At 37.0% G+C, this 24,788-nt stretch overlaps 1 protein-coding gene across 2 annotated transcripts in view; it reads right to left on the bottom strand.

The window, feature by feature from the left end:
• The window catches only part of ANKRD50 (ankyrin repeat domain containing 50), a 38,789-nt gene extending 19,009 nt beyond the window's left edge, over nt 1-19,780 (bottom strand). Inside the window, exons 1-2 of one of the 2 annotated variants that reach the window (XM_072937833.1) lie at nt 19,453-19,780; nt 17,019-17,966 (exon numbers count right to left, since the gene is read on the bottom strand). In XM_072937833.1, coding sequence (XP_072793934.1) covers nt 17,019-17,530 — 512 coding nt within the window. In that variant the 5' untranslated portion in view covers nt 17,531-17,966; nt 19,453-19,780. The remainder of the gene's footprint in view (nt 1-17,018; nt 17,967-19,452) is intronic. The other variant, XM_072937841.1, reaches the window with a different exon arrangement.
• Nucleotides 19,781-24,788: the final 5,008 nt, after the last annotated feature.

The raw sequence follows: 24,788 nt of genomic DNA, 5'->3' as shown, positions 1-24,788 counted from the left end.
AAAGCATATGAAAATGTACTCAAAATCATTAGTCATCAGGGAAATGTAAATTAAAACCACAGTAAAATACGACTAGACACCTGTTAGAATTGCTGAAATAAATGAAAACCCTGAAAACACCAATGCTGGCAAGGATGCAGAGCAATGCCACAGCCACTTTCAGATGGTGCAGCCACTCTGGAAAAGTTTGACAGCTTCTTAAAAAGTTAAACATACACCTAATATATGACCCAGCAATCCGGTCATACTTCCAGGTACTTGCCTAAGTCAACTGAAAACTAACAGCCAAGCAAAAATCTGTACATGAACATTTATAACAGTTTGATTCATAAATCTTGAATGCAACAGCAATCAAAATCACTGATTCCCATCTACTTGAAAGCAGTATATCAATTCACGCTGCTCTTGATGGTAACAAACCAAATTCTCAAACACCACACTCAAAAATCCTACATAGTCACTGAAATACAGGTCTGGAAAGCAGGTTTGGCTTTCTGATGACAGAGAATTAGTTTGCAAGATGTAATACATTTGTCTTCTAAATCACACATGTATAATGTACAGTGTGTGTTAATTTATGTTCTCTTTGGGAAAACAAAGAGAATGGGAAATATTACCGAGCGCTTAGTATGCATGAAGCACTACGGCCAGTTATCGCTATCAACTTACTTATCCCTCACAGTAATCCTGAAAAAGGAAATACTATTACCATTTCCACTTCACAGATGAAGAAACAAAGGTATAGAGGTAAGGAGGCTGCAAAGAGAAGCAAGCAGTAAGTGGCACAGTAGGAATGAGTTTGATTTGTTTCAGAGTTGCTCTTCTCGATTATTATGCTGAACTCCTGAAAATGTCAAAAAGGTATTTAAGATAAGAGCTTGAGGCCCAATTCAAACAAGAACACTCTTAGAACAACCTGACTACACCTGGCAACTTAAGCTATTTTTTCAGCAATTAAATTATCTGGAAACATTTTTATGGAAGGAAAAAAATCTACATTATCCTAAGGTCTTCTAAATGAATATGCAACTTTTAAAATTTTTCTTTCCTGAAAGAATTAAACATTTTTGTGTTTGCTGCTAAAAGTCACTTGTCTCAATACTAAAATTCCAGAAAATTAGTAGATGGCAGATGTTCCTAATAATTCTGCTGAAATTATTACATGATTAATGTCAACACTTTATTTATGGCTCCTGAGTTCCCTAACTTGGGGTCTGTCATTGATTTTCTGTGACTTATCAGTAAACTCAATATATGAAGACTGTTCTCACATGTTTCATTTTATTCAGTTACCCCATTATCCCATGCTAGACACAGCAATTATGAATGAAGGCTGAACAAAAAACACCCTCAGATTTAATGCTGTTCAATTATAAATATCTGTATTTTTTTCTAAATTCATTATCACCTACTTTGATGCAAAAAAGGGAATTTTTAGAATTAAATCATACATAATAGTATCAAATTACCCATTTTGAATTCTGGAGCCTAAAATCTCACTACTATCTGGTGAAATTTAGCATCAAAATATTATACATTTGAAGTTACCTAGAAGATTAATCCTAAATATCTAGCACTTTCCAAAATCACCTGGGAGTTTAATGCTGACGTATCTGCCTGTCATTTTATTAATGAAATGATTAAGTTTCTTCAAAAGGCTAGGCTTTAAAATAAATGTTCTTTAAAAAGATGAAAAGAAATTAGAAAAACTAAAGCAATAATAATTCTTGTTTAATACATCTTACCTTAGGAAAGCAAGCCCAGGTTCTATTTTCTTTTTTCTCCAGTTTTACTGATATATAATTGACATACCACATGTATAAGCTTAAGGTATATAACACATATGTATATACTGCAAAATGGTACCACAATAAGAGTAGTTACTACCATCGTCTCACGTAGTTATAATTTTTTTCTTGTGATGAGAACTTTTAAGACCTACTCTCTCAGCACCTTTCAAATATGCGATACAGTGTTAACTGTAGTCCCCACGCTGCACATTACATCCCCAGAACTTACTGATCTTACCACTCTAAGTTTGTACCTTTTGACCACCTTTAAACTAACGCCCCTTCTTCTCTCCCTTGCCTCTGGCAACCACAAATCTGATCTGTTTCTGTGAGTCTGGTGTTTTTAGATTCCACATAGAAGTAAAATTATACAGTATTTGTCTTTCTCTGTCTGACTTACTTCACTTAGCATAATGTCCTCTAGACCCTTTCATATTGTCACAAATGGCAGGATTTCCTCATTTTTCTATGGCTGAGGGTGTGGGTGGGTGGGTGTGTGTGTGTGTGTGTGTGTGTGTATGTGTGTATCACAATTTCTTTATCCATTTATCTAGGTTAATAGACACAGGTTGTTTTCCTATTTTCTTTTCATACAAACCAAACTATCCTCCAATAAATAAAAGCATGTGAAAATGTGGAACAGGTCTAACTGATACCTCAAACCAGTCAGGGATCAAATACTATTTTTTCTTTTAAAAAATCTAATAAGTATAATTGATAATTAAAATCAGGTCAGGAGTTTGGCCAAAATGTAGGATAAAATTTCTCTCTAAACTTTTGACCAAGATAGTGTAGTAACTTCATGCTTTTATGAACTGTTGCCCTTTGCTAAAATATATTATGGGATATAAAAACCAAAAAGGAATTATGGAATATAAAAACAAAAAGAAAAGAGAAAAATATAGCCAGAATCAAAAATAAAATAAACATTTTAAAGTACGAGAAACAGAAAAGAAGCACAATGCTGGGAGCGAGCCTAAAATGTTAACTTGCCAAGCCAGTCTGCAGTGGCAGCTTGGGGACCAGAGGGTGAAAGTAAAAGTGGGGACAGATTCTCCCGCCTCTGCTAAGAGGACTCAGACTCACCGTTTGAAACTAGGGGCTGGAGCAGGGGCTCTCCCTATTAATAATGAAAGAAGGACACAAAAAGCATGGACTACCGCCTAGGGCTATGGCTTTTAGGAAGCAGCAGGGAGGGCAAAAAACTAGCCTCAGTGGAGACAGGAACTGAACCTAAAAAGACCATGGGTCAGTGACTAAGTCTGCAAAATCACAAGTATCAGCTTGGAATCGGAGCTTCATATCTCAATTACTGGCCCTCGTTCTAGACTGTACTGAGGGTGGGGAGTGGTGCAATCAACAATTAGAACCAGGAGAGCAGAGGGAGCAATGGTGATGGAGGGGGATCCAAAAAGGAGAGGGAAAAAATTACAAAAATCACAGTGCTCAGAAAGAAAGCAGAAAACTCAATGATCAGAATACGTGTTCATATGCAAATGAAAGTAACTTATAAAGCTACCGAAGAATCGAAAGAAAATCTATTTGTGATGTTCACATAAATAAAAGAGGAGATAAAATCCATTTAAAAAAAGAAAAACAAGCAAAGGTGCAAATCAAATACATGGGAATGAACCAGAGAAATCTTCCTCACAAGGACTTCTACTGCCAGATAAAATGCAGTAGGTGGCAGCAGCCCAAAACTTCCACTGCAAAAGCTAGGGAAAAAGTGGATAAATTACAAATTTTATATTTTTAAAGACATGAGAAAGCTGCTGAAGCAAGAGAACAAAATGAAGTAGAACTCCAGAGGATGAAAATTCATCCAAAATGAGCAAAACATGGCGTTATATTATGTTGTCAGTTTTTAAGGCTGAATAGTATTCCACGCCACTTGCAGCAACATGGATGTTCCTGGAGAATGCCATTCTAAGGAAGTAAGCCAGAAAGAGAAAGAAAAATATTGTATGAGATCGCTTATAGGTGGAATCTAAAACAAAACAAAACATAAATACAAAACAGAAACAGACTCATAGACATAGAATACAAACTTGTGGTTGCCAAGGCGGAGACGGGTGGGAAGGGACAGACTGGGATTTCAAAATGTAGAATAGATAAACATGATTATACTGTATGGCACAGGGAAATATACACAAGATCTTGTGGTAGCTCACAGTGAAAAAAAATGTGACAGTGAATATATGTATATTCATGTATAACTGAAAAATTGTGCTCTACACTGGAATTTGACACAACATTGTAAAATATCTATAACTCAATAAAAAGATGTTAAAAAAAAAACAAGGGGAAAGGAAAAAGCCCCCCAAAACACCTGCTGATTTCTTCTCAGGGCCATTTTCTGTTTGGAGGCATATAGTAATTTTAGGTTCGGACTGAGAATCCGGCTTGGGCCACCCTGAGAGACTCTACCAGAGGAATAAAACCAACACAGCTTTTAGAGGTTAGTCATGTCTCTTTCAGCGAGCAGAGTGCAAATCTGAGATGTCCCTAACAAAGAAGCTAATTTTTCTTCAAGGTACATTTGCTAAATTCTGGGCTGTACTTAAAAAGTTGGGGAACTAGGAAGAGTGTGTCTAAAAGCCAGCATGAAATCCCCTATAGTCCGTATGTTGGAGACAAAATTCTGCTAAAGAAGGTACTTGGTTTAAATACAAAACCCATCTTCTTTAAGACATTTATTAGAATTTGAAAGTATAAATATAAAGGGCAGGAAGTTAAAGGACTAATTATTTCTTGGGAAAGAAGTGAATTATCAACAGTCTTTATGGAGCTCTCAATCAAAAGCTTAGAAGGTCCACACCAAAATAACTGAAATAAAGTAGCAGTCTTACTAAGATGACAAAGAAGCCCCAGTCTGGCTGGATCCCTGGATACATTAGCCCCTCCCCCTATCTGCCCAATGGTGAAAAAGGGAAACCTGCCCTGATGAAAGATAGTGCCTGGAACTCTACTGTCATTTAACACACTATCTGACATACAATCAAAAATTATCAGACAGGAAAAGGGCAGAAATATGTGATCAATAATCTACAGGAAAGAGAGACAATAAATACAGACTCAAATAATCCAGATATTATTGTTAGCATAGGCTAAAATAACTATGATTAAAATGTTAAAGAAAACAGAGTAGACTGGAAAAAATGGGTAATATATATACACCTATATATAAATGGATAAAAGATGAAGAATTTCAACAAAAAATCCAGAATCTATAAAAACTAAGAATTAAAATTCCATTCTAGAACCAAAAAAAACAAAGATGTGTATCTGATGTTAGGAACTCTTTGGATATATTTAATACCATCCTGATTACAGCAGAAGATAGAATTAGCAAATTAAAAATAACAGACCACTAGAAAATATGAAGCATGAAAAACTGAAGCATGAGAAAAGAAGGCTAGAACAAACAGAATTGCATGGAAAATACACATGGGACACGTTTAAAAGGTACAGCATACATGCAATTGTGGTCCCCACAAAAAAGAATCAGCTTGAAGCAATAGCCAAAGAGATAATGGATAAGACTTTTCCAAAACTTATGAAAACATCAATCCATAGATTTAAGAAACTCAGTAAATCCCAAACAGAAAAACTACCAAGAAACCACACTTAAGCACAACAAAGTCAAACTGGGGGTAAAAAAGAGATAGAGAGAGAGAGAGAAAAGAAAAAAAAAAAAGAAATCTTAAAAAGAAGCAAAGAAAAAAAGGCATTATCATCAAAGAACCAACAAGACATCAGAAAATTTTTCAACAGAAGTCAAGATATATAAGACACACTAAAGATATCTTTAAAATGCTGAAGGAAACATACATACATTCACACAATCCTCTAAACCTCTAACCCGATACCAAATGGAAATATCCTTTGAAAGTGAAAGTGATCAGAGAATAACAATTAAGGAGTGAACTGAGGAAGGCTGCTTTGTGACAAGGTCAATAGACAAAAATCATTTGAATCCCTACACACTAACATTAAGAGATACATAAAATAGTATTTACAAACTATTATTTATAATAGCACCAAAAAGTCAAACACTTGAAAATAAATCTAATCAAAGATGTACTGGACCTGTGCACTGGAAACTATAAAGCATTTCTGAGGAAAATTGAAAAAAAAAAACCTAAATAAATAGAGGGATATACTATATTAATGGATTAGGGGATTTAATACTGCAAAGAGGTCAACTCCCACAAATTAATCTAAAGGATTAATGCAATCCTAATCAAAATCTCAGCCAGAGTATTTGTGCACTCAGTCTCTTATACAGCCTCTAACCATACCCTCAGAAGAGAATGAGAATGGAAAAACAAATACTGTGTATTATTTTGAAAATAATTTCGACCACACTTGGAGAAATACTAAATCATCCATGCCCCACATGCCTAGATGTCCACTGTATATTTCTTTCTTCTCAAACCTCCAATACTTCCTTTTCCCCCACCCTCACACCCAGTGATTGACCTTGCTTCCTAGACAATAAAAATGTATTTAAATAAATAAGTATAAATAACATTCAATAGATAAATGTTTGCATGCCCTCACATGCCCGCGCACACACACACACCTCTAAGCATATATAATTAGAAGAGAACTTCCACACACTCACTGGAACACTCCACCAACTCACCTGCATTTATATCTACATACTCTGCCTTCCCTCGTCAAACTATGGATAAACCATCTGTGCTCCTATCCCATCCATTCAAATAACAGATCCTATCCTGTCCTATCGTCTCAGTGACATAATTTCCAGCAGTTTACCCATTCTCCCTTCAATCACCAATCTCATCTCTTCTTTATCACCCTCAGATCCATATCCTTCTCTAGCTGTTATTCAACTTTGCTACTCCCCTTCTTCACAACAAAATGCCTCAAAAATTCTGCCCATATTTACTGCTATCTACTCCTCCCATTCACTCATGATCCTATTATAATCAAGCTTTATTTTCCACTCCACCTATACCCCAAGACCTCCATGTTACTAAAATGCAGTGCTCAATCCTCAACTCAACAAATACCTGACACAGTTTATCACTTCCTCCTCTAGTGACGCTGTCTTTACTTTGTCATTTGGCTCCCTCCTCCTTTTACACTAGCTACTTTTTCTTCATATCTTCCCAACTTTCGAATTTTGAAGTACATTAAGGTTCAGATCTGGGATCTTCTCTCTTCTCTATTTACATTCATTCCTTACATAAGCTCATTAATGCTCAAATGCCATCTACATTCCATTGAAACCAAATCTATACACACAGACAGCACCTCATCTTTGAATCTAGCCTTGTAAATCTAACTGCTTACCTAACTTCAGATGTCTCATATTGAACATACTCAAAACTAAACTTCTGACCTCTAATCTCCATCTTTCTCCTCCGTTAGTCTTCTCCGTTTCACTAAAGGACAAATCCATTCTTATAATTTCTGAGACCAAGTATCTTGGAATCATCTGTACCCCTCTAGTTTTCTCATACTCCACTGCCCAATGTGCTATCAGATCAATCTTAAAAATAATCAGAATACAACTTCCACCACTTCACCTACGTCCAAGCACACTGTCTCTCACACCTCCATTGCCTCATTGATCTCTTACTGTTTCCTGGCTTCCACCTTTACCACCCCAGTTCTCAACACAGTAGGCTAGTATGATCCTTTAAAATATGAAGTCATAAGAGGTTACAACTTTGTTTAAAAGACTTAATGGCTTCCAATCTTCTCAAAGTAAAAATGAATGTCCTCACAACAGCCTCCAAGTCCATACATCATATGACAGCTAAGTATGCAACCTGGAATAACCCTTTACTACTTACTCCTAATAACATCCCACCAGGATACCCAAGAATGTTCTAAACAGCACTGTCTTATAAGGTGAAAAAATGGAGTGCATCTTAAGTGAGTATCCACACAACAATAAATGAATTGTAGTATAAAGAATGAAATTTTATACTGTGTACATCCAATATGTAATAACATGGATAAACATTAAAAAAAAAGTTGCACAGAAAATGTTGCTGAATAGTGGGAGCAACACAACACCATTTACACTGAATAACAGTTTTCAAAATGTGGTCTGGGGATCCCTAGGAGTCTCCTATTCAGGGTCATAATAAAACTAAGATGTTATTTGCCTTTTTCATTCTTGTTCTCTCTCAAGGATAAAGTGGAGTTTTCCAGAGGCCGCATGCAGAAAGAGAAAAATGATAATCCAACTGTCTTTTATTAAGCCTAATATTAAAAAGATTTGCAAAACAATGTAAAACAATGCCACTCTTGAAGTGGTTCTTTTCTTTTTTGGTCTTGAACAATATATTCTTTAATTAAAATGTTATTTATGCTAATATGTAATAGCCTTACTATTATTAAATATATTATATATTTAAACATTAGTTTAAATTTCAGATAAGCAAATACTGATAGATAAAATCCACATAAACAAAAATTTTGGGGGGTCTTCAATAATTTTTAGGCATATAAGGGGGACCTAGAATTAAAAAGTTTGAGAACTGCTGAAATGGAATAAAAAATGTACAAAACTAGAGCATGTAACAAGTATGTGTGCATACATAAACATCCCGCTGTAGTCAACTGCAGAGAAACTAGTCAAACTACATAGACATAAAAAGTAACTCACAGAAGGGGGTCAACTATGCCGTGTGAGTAGGTAAGAATTAGAAAGAGATACTTGGGGGGGGGCTTCAAATGTCAATTATTTTTTTCTTTAAAACAAAAACAGGAAACACAGATTTAGAACAAATATGGCAAAATGGGTAAGTTCATGCATGTCTGTTAACTTTCCTGTATAACTGAAACACATTGGGGCTAGGAGCAATCTATCATTTCCTTCACAAATTTATTTTCTACAATTTCTTCCCCTTTAGTGCGATTTTTTTCCCCTTTCAATTCCTGTGAAGTCCACAGTTTGCAAGCAGCATCTTGTTAAAGTAGCAATTTAACAAACATATTAACTGAGATTTAAGCTACAAAAGTTTCTTTCTCCTTTCTAAGTGAATATGAATTTTAAATGCCAATTCTGAAAGACTGATAGGAATTCTACAGATGAAACTATGGTTTTATAGAAGAAAGGCAAAAGATGACCTCATATGACTCACATCACATCCCATAAATATGATGCTATCAAAAAGATTTTCCACTTGATAAAAATTAATTTCAACACGAATATGATACTGATAAACTAATCAAAAATACTGGTTTAAAATGGATCCTTTCCATGTTTAACTATATCATCTGTATGTATAAATTACTCCACAGAAAAATATAGACTATTCAAAACAATATGGTTAGAGCAACACATTATCAATATGACAAAATTACAAATGTTTAAATTAAAATATAGTTATACATTAATTCAGGAAATACTTATTGAGTCTCTACTACATTCTAAGCCTCAGAGATACAAAGGCACAAGACAGACAAGTACTCTGCTCACTCCAGAAACAAATGCACAAAATAATTCCTAATCATGACAGGCATGGAAAATTAAGAAATAAAGAAAACAAAGTGGGATGATGTGATTTAAGAAAAATGACTGGATGTGGAGACTTCTAAAGACTCAGTGGACAAGGGACGGTCTCTGCAGAGGTAACATTAAAGCTGGTACACCTAAGTGATACCAGAGCAAGCAGCCAAATAAAAATCTGTTGGCCGCGATATGACTTATTTCAGAAAAAGCGTAAGGACCACATGAGCAATGAACAAGGGTGAAAATGGTACAAGCTGAAGTCAAAGGCTAGGCAAGGGCTAGACCAGGTAAAGCGTAGATTTTACTCTGAAGGTAGTGAGAAGCTATCTGCAGGTTTTAAGCAGAGAAGTAATAAGATCTGACACTCTAAACTGCTTTGTGAAGATAAGACAGACAATGACAGCAACCAGATCAGTTAGGACGTCACTGCGGAAGTCCAGGCAAGGGATAATGGGAGTAGCAGCAACGGAGACGAAGAAGAGTGGAGGTATTTTCTTTACCTTGGAGATAGAACAAAAGTAGCTGATGGATTGAGTGTAGAGGATGAGTGAAATTGAGGAATCAGTGAAGACTCCCAGATTTTTGATGAAAATTAATGATTTTCTAGTTGAAATATTATTTCGTTAGTTTTTGTATTGTTAGCTATTTCCTCAACAGTGGCATACCACAACCCACCCCACAGCCCAGTGGCTTAAAATAGCAATCATTTACATTTTCTCCTATGCTGTGTGTTTGTTGTACTCTAGGCCTATTGTCCAGCTTCAGGTTGAGTCTGGTTTGCTCCATATCTCCCTCATCTTTTTTAGACCAGCAGGCTAGCCAGAATATGTCCTTCTTATGGTGATGAGGCACAAGAGGACGAGCCCCATCACGCATGCACTTATTAAGCCTCTATTTGGGTCCTTTCTGCTAACAGCCATCCCACTGGCCAAAGCAGATCACATGGCTGAGCCAAAATCCAAGGGCAAAGATAGAGACTTCTCCCCTAGTAGAAGGACCTGCAATACCATATCCCAAAGACCAACCACGGAGAAAAGGAGAACAAAAGCAAGTAATTCAATCCACGTTACTTTCTATGTATTCAAACCATGAGTCATAATTGTAAAAGGTCACCAGCTTTAGGGAAGTTCCAAATCGTTTTTCCAAGATAACCACAAATAAGATATAATTGGTTCTCTTAATTAAGACTTATTTTTATTAAGTAATTACATGAAAATTTTCAAATTCTGTTTTATTGCCAAAGACTATATATTTAGCTATTTCACATGTATTGGAGTGAAAAATGACATTAAGAATATTTCTGAGATTAAGATAACATGAAAGAGAAAAGTCAGTTTGAAATTTAAGACAATTATATATAGTATGGTCAAAGACTTAAAAAAAAAACTAGAGGGTAAAGATGGGCAGCCAAATGGAATATGCTTCAAAGATTTTTTAAGGGGATAAAAATAAGTATTTACTTATTTTACTTAATCAAATCAAATCATTTCACTGTATATAAACTTTTATTTCTTAAATTTCTAAAAGCAAAATTGCTGAAAACAAAGTGAAGAACTAAAACAACAAACTTTAAAAAGTCAGCAATGTATATGGTCAATAGCCTTACTATGTATATGAAGTTCTTATGAAACACTAAGAAAAATAAGAATATTCTTACTTATTTACCTCTCTTATCAACTTTAACACTGTCTCATAGGCTTAAAAATATTTCTTGAAACAATAAATGAGCTTAATGCATTCTGATGAAGTCTGGGAAAATGATACATGCTTTAGATGGAAGAGAACCAAATTATGAAAAGCTTTTTCAGTCAAGCAGAGAAATTTAAATTTGTTGTATAGATTATCACAGGATCAGAGGAATACTAAAGAAAGCACTGTTTTCCTATGGTTAATTGGCCAACTGTAAGCAAAATGAGTTACAACACAGAGAGGCTAGAATTAAGCAGAGTACCTAGGAGGTGATGCACAAAAATTCTAGATTAGGGTAAAAGAATTCAAGAAACATTCCAAGAAAATTATAAAATATCATAGGATAGAGAAGTATAATAGAAAATAGTAAAGAAAACTCCAGAATCTAGCCTGGGCAGTGCTGCTTAAACTTCAGTGTGCACAGAATTCACTTAGGGATCTTATTAAAAGACAGATTCAGTTCAGTAGATTTGAGATTCTGCATTTCAAATAACCTCCCAGATGATGTCAATATTGTTGATCTTAAAATCATACTTTTAAGTAGAAAGAGTTTAGGAAGTAAGAGTAATTATGGAACAACTTAGATAAAAAGAGTCAGTTTTCCCAGAACCCCAGATAACAATCAAGCCTCATATTATATGCTTTCTTATCATCCTGTGTCCCTCCTTCCTACCACTTACCCAAGCTGCATTTTCACACTAATTTTTGTGATTATTTGTTCAATGTATTTCCCCCCACTTAACTCAAGGTCCTGTTTGGCTCACCACTTTAGTCCTAATATCTGGACATCAGCACACATCCGGCACAAAGCAGGAGCTGAATATTTAAGAAATGAGTAAGTCAATGAATAGACATGCTAATTTCTGTATGCTGGACTGAACAGAGGAAGGTAAGTGAGGGACACACCGGTGAAAAGATATATGTTGATCAGAATGAAGAGAAAGGCTACTGATGCAGCTTTCATTGCTATCATATTAGACATGAGCATTGGTAGTCACGGAAGTAAATAAAATCACTGAAGGAGTACATACAGAGGGAGAAGATCTAAGAAAGCTTTGCTGGACGAACACCCAGAAAGAACCGAGAGGAGTGGCGACCAAAGAATACAGTCAGACAGGGGCTTCTGAAAGGAAGAGTACACATAGTGAAAAAAGTTCTAAAATCCATCACCTAAGGCTAAAGATAGACTGAGCAATGGATTCAGAAGCTATTATGCATAAACAGCTTTCTGTGAGTACACAGACGCAGAAGTCAGACTTCAGGAAGTGAAGAGGAAGATGGAGTGACAGGGAAGAAGTGGCAGCACCTGTGTATACAAATTCAAGGTAATATGACAGTAATTTGGGGGGCACATAAAATTATAGTGTTTCTTAACTCAGAGAGATAGAAAACATGTTCAAGTTTGAAAATGCCCACAGGAGCCAGGCTGGCATATGTCAACAGATAAAGTGGTCCTTGTATAGAATGACAGAGACCAGAGGAAACTGAGTCAAATTAGACTAAGAAGGCCCCATATAAAGACAGCAGCTGACTCGGCACCACCAGATTACTGCTTCAAAGGAATGAGGACGTAATATTGTCAAATTTTTCCATATTTTCCAAGAAAACCCCCAAATATGGATAGGTGTGTGAAATTTCCTGAACTGGATAAAAAATATATTCAACCTGTAGAGTACCACTTTACTCTCTCTGGTCCCAAAAAAAAATCTGAGTTATCAAGAAGTAAATAAAAGAATGGCCAAGCAGAATTAAGAATGTGGCCGATCTTAAACAGTGTAAGTACGGAACAAAATGTTATGCCACTAGAGTAGAAGTGATTAAATGCTGAGGATTGGCTCAGCAAATGATAAAAGTACCAGGAACCAAAGGAAGCAACACTTAGACATGAAGTACAAAAGAGAGAGAGCCTATCTAGGGTAGAAAGGAAAGATTTTAGGAAGGGAAAGTGGGATGGTTTGAATGAATGGAAGTTCATATCAAAGTCAAAATAACATAGTTAAGAGTTGGAAAACAATTCAGTGAAAAGTGACACTCTTACACTAAAAGAAATGTATAATTTTGATTATAAAAATTACACTGATTCATTTATTTTATTCAAAATGTGAACATAAAGACATGTTTGCAAGACCTTTTAATCTGACAATATTTAAGAATAGATAATGACAGTTATCTTAAATAGTCTTAACGATACAAGACAAATAATGGGAATATTTTGCCTTGAAAATACGCCACAACTGAGGGTAAGTAGGAGGCACAAGTTTCAGTCCCATTCTGTTCTTTGCCCTTTTGTTGAGTCTGCCAAAAATATTTGAAGCCAGTTGAGACAGAAGTAGACATTGGCCACTTAAAACTATCTGGACCAATGCCATATTTATGCATGCTAAAAGCAGACAACAGGCTAATAAATTAATAATCACTATACAAGTCTGACCTGCGTTTAAAACTGACCTAAACAATATAACATTTCAATTTCCTTTCTTATGCAAGAATTTCAGCTGTTCTTCAGTCGGATTCAAAGATATCCTAGATAGGTAAGTAGCACCATTCACTCATTCAAATGATAATCATTTTGCACTTACTATATGCAAAGTGCTGTTCAAAGCACTATAGTAAACATAAAGTATTAATCAGTCATAAATAATGTCATGAAGAAGCATATGCCTAATAGAGGAAACAACAGAACGTGTCTGCATAAATAATTACAAAAGAAGTTAAAAATCTAAAGAGCTACAAATAAAAAACTATGAAATGTTCAAGGAGAAGGAGCTAAAAAGATTAGAAAGAAAATTCCACCATTTAAGGATCCCTGTTCGACATTAGAAAAAAAGTCAGAATTCAGTCTTCCAGCTCCCAATACTTTTCTAAAAAGCCATTGTTCCCTCTCACCACTAACACAACTTTTCTGTTACATTCTCAAAGTTTAGAGTCATTCATACTTAATTCATCACAATTTTACTCCATTTACACTTAATTTGTGGTACCCCTGAAGAATGTTCAATTAAGTCCTGTCAACATACACAAAACAAAATCTTTTTACTCTACCTGAAAAAACTGATATCACACATAGAAAACTCACATCTGGCCTTGCAGACTGTCAACCAAAAACAAAAGAGAATGATATCCATCAGGAACATAGATTTGTATTCCCACTCCACATCCACCTAAATCTTCAAAAAGACCCTTGGGGGTTCAAGGACCATGACAGTCCGGTTCAGAAAGAAGTTGCTGGTTGAATAAAACAACCATCTTCAGCTGTGCTTCTAAACCAGTCACAGGATCTAAAACCACTAGCCCCTCCCTCATTCCCTAACATAGATGCCTTGATCCTTCTGTCAAAAATAATTGGAATTTGTTTTACAATTATAAGGCTATTAGCAAACTCTAACTCTAGAAAAGACAATTCAACACAAAACACAAAATTTTGCAATAAAAGCCTGAAGTGGGAGGCAGAAAGAAAGAAATCAGCCTTTGGTTCTCAAAATAAGTAAAAATATAATTGTCATCAACTTATTTCCACCAACAGAAATGGAAAAAATATATATTCATATACATATATGTGTGTATATATACATGTATATATGTAATATACATTTTTATATATTATATGTAATATATATTTTTATATATATAGAATATATGTATATATTCTAAATGTAGTAACAATAGCTTTGTACTTTAACCAGTTAAGAAAGAAAAAGGGAAAAGAACAAAAATTAGAAATTAACGTGACTTCATTCATAATTCCCTATAGCAGGTGATATAATTAATTGCATCAGCAGTAAAATGTTCATATGTTGCTTGAACACTATAACAATTATTCATCCAAAGTGTTACTTCTCTTTACAGAAATGAGATAAATATTAGTGTGATAACTTAAAGCTCCATGAAGACAGGGTATTTTGTCTGTTCTAGTCACTGATTTATCTACAGCTGAATTCTAACCTAACACACAGTCAGTTCTCAATAAATATCTCCAGCTGAACTATGCTTAAACACAAAAGGCTCTCAATAAACATTTGCTGTAGGAATGAATGAATGAATGAATGTCAGAAAACATTTCTTGACAACTAAATCTCAGAATCAACAGAGTATACTCTACCACATCAGAAGGGAAAGAAAGTACAATATTTAACTAGATTAACATGAAGTTCCTTTCAGTCTTTTTTTAATTACCATGAAGAAAATGTGATTTCAAAAAACTGGTAATTAAGTTACCACTTAGCTATATGACTTCATGTAAGAAGTTAGCTTATGGTACTACATATTGTATATAGTATCATTAAGGGTAAAAAAAATAGGGATAAAAATTCGGAAGTATAACTGAAAAAAATAGATAAAAAGCATTAACTACTGAATCACTTTGAAATTTCTCCAACTTTGTAGATCTTTGAACAACTAAGATTTTTCTTTATCAATTTTCTATTTCTGTCCAATTGTTTCACACATGAATATATGAAGCCATCAATATTATCAAGTGTTAGATGTTAAGAAAGTAAAGATACACAAACTGGTTTGGGAGGATTTTTTTTGCCAAAAATGAAAAAAAAAAAGCTTCTCTTTGTTTATATTTCATCTCCCATCATGTTATAATTAACTACTTTCATTTCTGTCTCCCTCAAAATGTTGTTAACGCCTTGAAAATAATTTTTTTGCTCCATTGTCTACTTGTTCAATTACACCCATCCCAACCTAAATAAAATATAATCCTATAAAAATTCTCTAAAGTCCTTCTCTAACAAGTCAACCAATCACTAATAGAACCTTCAATAAAATCCTAACTATTTGTTCAAAAGCAGAGGCCTTGATCATCTAATGCCATAGACTATGTAAAAATATTTCTTTTTAACTTTCGTGTTCTCATGTCTGCATTTGAGTGTCTTAAAGGAAATGTATCTCTGTGAATTATCAGAAACAGTTGTTCCAGTACCGAAGTTACCTCATTTACTTAATGATTCATTCTCCAGGAAAAAAGAAAGTGACCCAGGTTTTTGAAAGATCCAGTAGAAGATTAAGTTAAGGGCACCAAAATGGTCAAGTAGAAAGACTAGGTTTTCCCTACCCAAGTACAGACTGGGAATACAAAATGATTAGCTCCTTCTGTCAATCAGAAAATCAGTACTGGTGTGATTTTACACACAGCTCTATTTGCTTCTTATTTCCCTTCAATTAGTAACTAAAATTCACACAGGAAAAAGAAACATGTAAAAACCATCTGAGTAGAAGAATCTTTTTCAAGAAAATCTCTGATACTATAGAGTAAGATTTGCTCAAAATCAGAATATATCAAAAATAAGGTTAGCAGACTTGATTGTAAATATTGAAAGGTATTAGAAATGTACACACTAATTCCAATCAAATTAATTGCATAATTACATAATTTAGTTAGACTAAGTTCAGCTTAGACTAAACTCTCTGAAACATTTTCTAAGGTGTCAATAAATTCATAGTTTATGAAACTACTTATAAGAAATGAAAATTCAACTCTCCACCTAGTGATAGTATCCCCAGAAAAAGTAGTAAGTCAAGAGGAAAAGAGTTATATACAGAGACCTGAGTCTCTTAAAAGGAAAGTTTCCTATTAAAGACTACACTATTGATTTCATATACAGTGATTCCATATTGAACACTGTCCATCAAACCTGGCATCTCATATTTGTGACAGAGGCATCACCTAACAGATTTCCTCATTAATTTAAGAGTGATATAACAGTTTTAACTCTAATTTTGAAGGCTAACATCAGAAGATAACAGATTTGCCTTGATTTTTATTGGACGGCACTTACACATTAAAAAGTCTGCAAGAATATAACACCTCTCATATTAAGTTTCTTCAGTGCTTCACATTCTGTTACTAAACAAGTAAAAGACATATTTTCAATCCATATCCCTGTAATATAAGGCTTAAATTTTATTTCCTTCAACATTCAAAGTAAACAGGTGTATTCGCAACCACAGATTTTACCCAAATATACAGCAGTACTAAAAAAAAAAAAACTTTAATTTTTGCATAGAAACTGAAACACTGACATTCTTACTGTTACCTTTTAAATGCTTCAGCTGGGTTTCTCTCACATTCCCCGGGCTGTAGGAGGCTTTGAACTGCTGGATCCCTTAGCTTGTCCTCATATCCTTGGAGTAGTCCACTGCGGCAGATCTGGGCAACCAGACCTCTAACAAACCCTCCGACACACAAAGTATCAGAGTCCTGGGCCTTGCAGAAATGAAAGGCCAAAGCCTGGCGATGTAGACCTCTCTGCAAGCTTGTAGGTGAACTTGGCCACAAGAGCTCAGTGCATAGGGCTGTCTTGCCACTGCCAGGCCCTCCTACCAATAACACACCCCAGGCAGCTCCTTTTCCAGAGACAACACTAGCATTATTCCCAGAATTCATGACAAGGGGTGGTGTGTTGACAGCACTGTTGCAGCAGTTAGTTTTCTCCTGGAGGCAATGCTGAAGCTTGTGGAAAACCCACTCCCTACAGTAAAACTGCTTCCCCTGCAGTAAACTCGTTTGAGCCATTTTGCAGACTTTCTCTTCCCAAGGATTAGTCATAATAGGTTTCTTATCTTCAACATGTGCTAGAATCTGGATACATCAACACAGGTCTTTACATCCATTAGGACATAACTTGCATATTAAGTTTACTTTGAATGACAGAATAACCAGTTACAGTAAAATTCAACCACAGAGTCCATCTGCCAACAGAATATGCATGACTTTATTTGGCTCTTTATTCTTGATAATCAGCACAGAATATATTAGTTATATTAGCTGTTGAACTGGTGGAAAACTGCCTGGTTCCGAACCTTGGCAACACTTTTCCTATATCTTGATGGGTCGCATAACTCCATGGTTACATCTGGAGTTTATGTGACTGTGGATGTTTCAAGTATGCAGATGAGACAATACATCTGGAAAACTAGAGAGAAAGCCCAATCTTTCAACTCGTACAAAATGCTTCTCCAGATTCCATGTGTTAGCTCTGTATCTGAAAATTAGATGCAGAAAACGTGTCCATTATAGTAAATGCTATCAAAGAGATGACATTTATACAGTAGATTGTTAGTGCTGTACTTCCTGTTGAAGGATAGTCACTCAGAGTACTACACCCACCAGCTTTAGGCATATGAGCAACTGGCAAGGAGGGAACTATTTCAGATTATGGTCTCTTATGTGGCAAAAATGGCCAACCACTGTTAAAACCTTCTTATTTCAAAGCATTCATAAAATGCATTTTTCAAAATAGATTCTTAATGAATCTGTTCACAGGTTTCTCTAAGATGTCCAGGTAATCAACTATTTCCCCAAGCAACTAAAATAAACAAAAATAGCTTAGTGCAAAATATCACGTTAAAAGCCTTCTTATCAAAGAACACAATTTACCAGTTAAAGCTATCTCAAAAATCCATATATTTCATCTCTGGCACTTTCAAAAAGTTGAACAACTACCCGAAAATCTTAGTTACATTTTCCTTTCTGTATTTCTCTTCCGCTGTAGTTAGGCATCCCAAACAGCTACATTTTAATCAAGTTACCCAAGGTTTTTAAAACCACACTGCAGAAACGAGAAAAAAACACTTTATGCACACGCAGTAACATCCTTAACCCTAGCCAAAAAGGTCTTTCCGACTAGCTTGGTGGAACAGCACCCGTTAGGGAGGCTCTATTAATCTGCACAGACCAGCCAGGGCTGTTTACTCAACTGGCCACGCTTCTTTGTTGATAGTTTGCAAAATCTAGGGGATGATTATCAGGGTTGTGGCTGGATGGGAATGGGTTAAAAAGAAAAAAGGGGACGAGGGGGATGAGCTTACATGAATGATACATTCAAACACAAGTACAACGTTAATCTTTCCTTCCTACGCGCCAAAGATGAAGGTTTCGGACGGGGGTGAGGAATGAAATTTACTACTATGGCCAGAGAAAAGGCTGCCGGGGAGAATTCCTTCCAGGCAGGAAAGGGATGAGGAGCAGAGGGCTGCAGGGCTGGTGGGTGTTTGCCTACAGTTCCGGCCTCCAGTTTCAGCTGATAGACAAAAGGAACTCCGGGATTCCCAGCGACGGGAACCACCTTCGGTTTCAGCAGCCCCAAGGAGCCACAGGGGGGCCACCTCGGAGAGGCCACGGACCGAGGTGCAGCCTCCACACTGAGATCTTCCCTTCCAGAAGGCTGGGAACGCCTCGACAGCCCGCCCCGCCCGAGACTGGGGTGTGTCTTTTGAAGGGGGAGGGGGTGCCCGACGTCCTTGCCAATCCTTGATGAGGGGTCGCCTCGGGTGTGTGTCCAGCTCCGCGCCCCCACCCCGAGCGCCGCTCCCGCCCCCACCTGGACCACGGCGGAACGACCGGAGAAGTCGGGTCTGGGGGCCCGAGGCTGGAAGGGTGGGTGGGTCAGCTCGGAGCCCCAGCCACAGCCCCCGAGATTCCGACCTGAGGGTGGGGCCTCGCTTCCACCGCCGCCGCCCCTCGGTTACCTCGGCCCCGGCCGCCGCCGCCGCCGCCGCCGCTGCCGCTGCGGGCTCTCAGTCTCAGACACTTGCTTCTCTGAGAAGCCGCCGCTGCCGCCGCCGCCGCCGCCGCCGCCAGCGCTCCCGAACTCCAACTGCAGCCGCCTCCTCCGCCCGGCCCAGAGCACGCTCCCAGCTCCAGATCCTCCTCTTGGCCCCCGGCAACTGCCAGGTCCAGCTGCCCCAGCAGCCTCGGCAGTGCTCCTCCCAACCCCCACTGGCCAACCGCCGCCGCCGCCGCCGTCAGGGCAGTGACTGTCTCAGGCAGCCCTGGACCCGGCCGGCTCCGCCCCGCCCCGCTCCGCGGCCCCGCCCTCCCGGCCCAGGCCCCGCCCCCGCCCGGCTGCTCGGCCTTTCTTCGGCCGCCGCCTCCGCCCCTCCTCCCCTCCCCCACCGCGCCGTCCCGTCGCCGCCCGTGCCTGGGCGTGTGCGGCCGCCTGGGACCCGCTGCTTGCGCTGCGGGGAGACCTTTCTAGGGGCGGAGAAGGGGGCGGGGGCTGCGTTCTCACGTCCCCGAGCTCACGCGAGTCGCTGCCCCCACCCACCCCGTCACCACTCGGCCCCGAGCCTTTTTCTTTGTCTTCCAGGCCGGAGGGACTCGCTGGCTTTTGGGGTCTTATCCGCTGCTAGGAAGGACAGTTGAGCTGGGAGAGTTGCCCCTTGCCACTCCCTTAACCCTCTTGCTCCAGAAGGCCACTCCTCAGTCATCCGGGTCCCCTTTCAGTCTGTGAAATTCCGGTGATGCTTTTACTTTCTCAGCCTGGGACTAAGAAGCAAGTAAGGACCGGGAAGAATGTTGTAAAACTAAAAATAGTAGGGGTCTGGGGTGATATTCCCACCTGCCTCATGAAAAGGATTTGGCTTCCGCCAGATAGAGGTTGAAAGCTGTTAAGGTTGGATCTCAGACCCCTGCCCTTTTGGACCGTTTGATGACCCGCAGAGGTCACTATTGGGGTGGAGGTCAGGATGCAGAATGAGATGAACTGCCCTAGAGGGCCTGACGGCGGGGCAGTTTCTTTTGAACTAGACGAGCGAGTTGTTTGCATTCACGTGGACTTGGGTTATTTAGATTCCAAAACTCTGCTGGGAAAGTACTGTCAACTGTTGGAGTAGAAATGTGTCTTTATTATTTTATTATTTATGCTAAGACCATGAGCTCCTCTCCATTCTCTGTTAATTTAAATGTGTTTATTTCTTAAATGTTAAGCCAGTGTTCTGTCTGTTTTTAGGGATTTCAAAGTGTAGGTATCACCCTTAGCTAGAAAAATATATTGTGCTTGTGCTTACTCTTCCGTTCTGTTTGCTCCAAGCCTATCCGTGGCATTTGAGGTTTGTTGATCTTAATATTTAACTTTAATGCGTTTGCTGAGAGTTCTAAGGTTCTTTTCCAAAACACAAGCAAAACAAGAAAAGTATAAATTCCCCACAAATGGAGTGATGAAAATTGAGTTTTAAAAAGCTACACTTTTGATACACGTTGGCTTAAGCAATTTTCATTACCACTTAGCTTGTTTGCCATACATTATAGTCATTGTAAAAGTTGACTCCTTCGGTATCATGGTTGTAAAATTACATGTCTAGAGAAAATTTTAAGTAAGAAATAGGTACATCGTGTTATCATTTCCATTAAACTATTTGCTAATACAATAATTTAAGTAATTTCTGCCCAATAGGGAGAGGAGCTACAGAAACTTTTGGTTTATTGAGCCTATTTTTTTTATGACTAACCACCATGGAATGCTGTTTTAAATAACTTCAGGAATAAGTAACCTGTAATTAATCTTCAGAAATTTAGGCTTTTTTTTTTTACTTTAAAGTTCATTCCACATTTCATTTTTATGGCTTTTAGCTTTCCCTAAAAGAAAAACTGTTGAAAAGCAGGGACCGTGCCCTACACACCCTCGTAGGTGTGTAGTAAGATTCCCTGCCTGTAAAACATGTCTGTTCTTTCATGTCACAATCACTTACTTAGAAACTTCCTATACATACGGTATTATGTTGAGCATAGTGGCAGGTTATAAAGACGAATGGGCACAATTTCTTCAAATTGGAGAGGCTGTTGCAGGGCAAGGGAAACCTGGGACTGCTCTAGCCATTCTTTCAAGTATCCATTTATCTCACCAATTTTTTATATGAAGCAATGGTGGTTTTTAAGCTCTTTCCAGCTCTTCTTGACCGAATTGCTGTGTCTCTCACCAAAAAGTCTGAAATCTCCACTGTTAAAAAATATATATTACATATGGCTTAGTGGGCTTATTTTTTTACCAAACCAGGACATAGTTGAGAACTGAGACAATAAAAACAATTAAATTTGTATAATTCTTAGATGTGCTTATTTATTGACTGAAAACTTGGTTCGATTATATTTGGTAGAGATATTAAATAGTTCTATTTAAACATTATTTTAAAAAAAACAATAACACATATTAAAACATAAATATATCTTTACTTACTGAATTTTGCAGAACATCTTTTTATCAATTAACTGAATGGTAAAAATGGCATAAGCAAAGTACTTACTCTTGGTACATTTTCACGTACTTTAATCAATTTCTTAGCATATTTTCTCCACCACCAATACTGATATTTTTCTAAAGAATGCATGTGCTTAAATATGATTTTCCTTATTTTTAATTTGTTCATAAAATTGCCTGAAATCTTCATCATGGTTGCATAAACTTGAAAAGATTGGCACCTTCAACTAATGCTTATCTGTAGACCATAATATTTTTAATTGAAAATTTTTTTCTGTAAGTCCTATGGAACCTAGTAAATTCAAAGCAAACTCTAATAAAGAATATAATAAATATATTTTTCTAAAATATATTCTAATTTCTTTATATTGAAATGTACAAAATTTTCAGCTCAAATATTTTTACAGGTGTATCCTTTAAAAATCAGAGTAACATCTTTCAACAAACATTTTTACAAGACAAGGCTCCTCATATAAATTTCCTTTATGTTGATGGTTTCAATTAAATTTAGTGCTGCAAGATTATAGGTCTTCTGATTTTTTAATCTATTTGAAAACAAAATATAATTTTATCCAATTAAAAGCAATAGCTCCATCAAAAGACTCTCCCCACAGATTGAGATATTCCAAAGCCAAATTATAAATTTGAAAACTGGATCTTTTATAATATGTGTGCTCTCATCATGTAACACATTTAGTTCCTTCTTTGATTGGTAGAGATGAATTTCAGTATCTTCCTATTTGCAACCTTTGTTTTCAGTAATTACAATACTTTAAAAAGCTGCAGAAGATGAATACTATGATTTTAGAGTTTCAGTGATTTTAAATAAAATGTTCTGAAAATTTAGAGGCTTCATTTTAATTATCTAGATTAACTAATGTAGGTCACTCAGGTTTATTTACAAAATGATTTTTTTAATTGAAGTAGAGTTGATTTATAATATTATATTAGTTCTAGGTATACAGCATTCACTATTTTTATAGATTATATTTCCTTTAAAGTTATTATAGAACAATGGCTATATTTCCCTGTGCTGTACAATACATCCCTGTGACTTATCTATTTTATACATAGTAGTTTGTAACAAAGTAATTCTTTAAGTAGTTATCACTGGCAGTTTTTCAGATTATGGCACAAAATTAAAGAGCTCTGTTTATTATACAAAAGCATTCAGCCTATTTGATATATGCTCTGTTAACAGGGTGACTCAGCCTCTGTTTCACATATTTCAGATATACCTTACATTTGATTTTCAGCATTTACCACCGATTCTCAGAAGTGGCAGCCTGGTGAGTTCATGCATGTCAAAGGCAGCAGCAGCAGGCCAGGGCGCAACCTGACTGGTACAGCAAGTACCTGGGAGGATCAGCAAGCTTGAAGTTCCACTGACTACTACCAAGACCAGAAGTTGGCTATACCTAGCCTCTCATAGCAAGCTGAGTTTTGTTTTCTTAGCTACTATCCTGCACTCTGTCCTTGAAAGGGAGGGGTTAGTTTGCATCTGGAAAGAGTCCGGAAAAGGGTTAATGCTGGCCATCTTTCAGATTTCCCCACAAATTTAAAGAACTCTGTTCATTACTAATGCATTTCACACACTATGAAACATGACCATGGCAGAAGCTGGAAATAAATATGAAGGTCTACCAAACCCGTTCCAGATTATTTGAATACTACTATTAATAACAGAGCTTTGTTTAACAAACATGCACAAGTCATGTTAGTTACGTTCACTGGGCTTGATGTGGTCCTCGACTGTAGAAAGTCTTTGATTGACATGGGAAGCATCATGATAGGAACATCCAGCTGTGGCTGCCCTCTTAAAAGACCCTTTTTAAAAGAATGCTTATGTAAGCCTTACATTTTAAAAGTACTGTGGCCAGCTGTGTTTGTTCCTGTTCTTGAAGACAAGCCCTAAAAATAGGTTTTGCTTATAAAATGTGTAAGGTATAGGCCTTTCCTTCAAAGAATTAAACAAACTCCAAAATAAGATTTATTTTGCAGAATTCCCAGCCAAGGGGAATACAGACTCACTAGCTGTGGTTATTGAGTAGCTGGTTACAATGCTCCACCTTATTCTACAGGCTCTTAGAACCAAAACTCTCAAAATTACATCGACAGTACACGGGATAGTATGAATCTGAAATTCACATCCTTGTCTGCCTCTCAAATACAGCAAGGAATTTAAAGAAGCCAAGTGGGAGTCTCTGAAATATGTCCCTCCAGTGGATTCTCATAATTCCATTTTCCTATCTTTTCTTCTGTAAGCCCATGCCCAGCCACAGTGTCATCATTATCCTTTCATTGAATCTCTCATCCTGATAAAGGTCATTAGTGAAGTATTCTCTGAACCTCATTTTAAATATCTGAGAACAGTTGAAGCTGAATTAGCAATGTTACATTTCTGACTCTTATGTTATAGGGTCATATGTAAAAATAGCAATAATTACATATAATTATAGTGACTTGAAACTAATGCTAAACATCATTTATCAAAGCAGACTTTCCCAGCTGTATTATGTCCACTATGCATTCTTTGACCAGATTTCTTAATCAGTCTGTTGATTTGCAGCACATAGTTATTAACTTGATAGATTCCAAGGTAAGTGAGTATTTTATTTATTGTCTTCAGTGTCTCTGCTCTTCTGGAATCTTACCTTATTTTTTCTTTTACCTTATTTTTTCTGTTACCTGCTAGGTCATCCTACCTTGGTATTAGCACCCTCTGGGAGGTAGGTTGTATTCATTTGGTAGATAAATATTATATACTAGAAAGCATAAAAATAAACTGAACAAAGTGTCTTTGGGAGTAACTCATCTTAGAGGACCTTT

The sequence above is a fragment of the Vicugna pacos genome, chromosome 2 (assembly GCF_048564905.1).
Source record: "Vicugna pacos chromosome 2, VicPac4, whole genome shotgun sequence".
Lineage (NCBI taxonomy): Eukaryota > Metazoa > Chordata > Mammalia > Artiodactyla > Camelidae > Vicugna > Vicugna pacos.
This window is presented reverse-complemented; position numbering and strand designations above follow the sequence as displayed.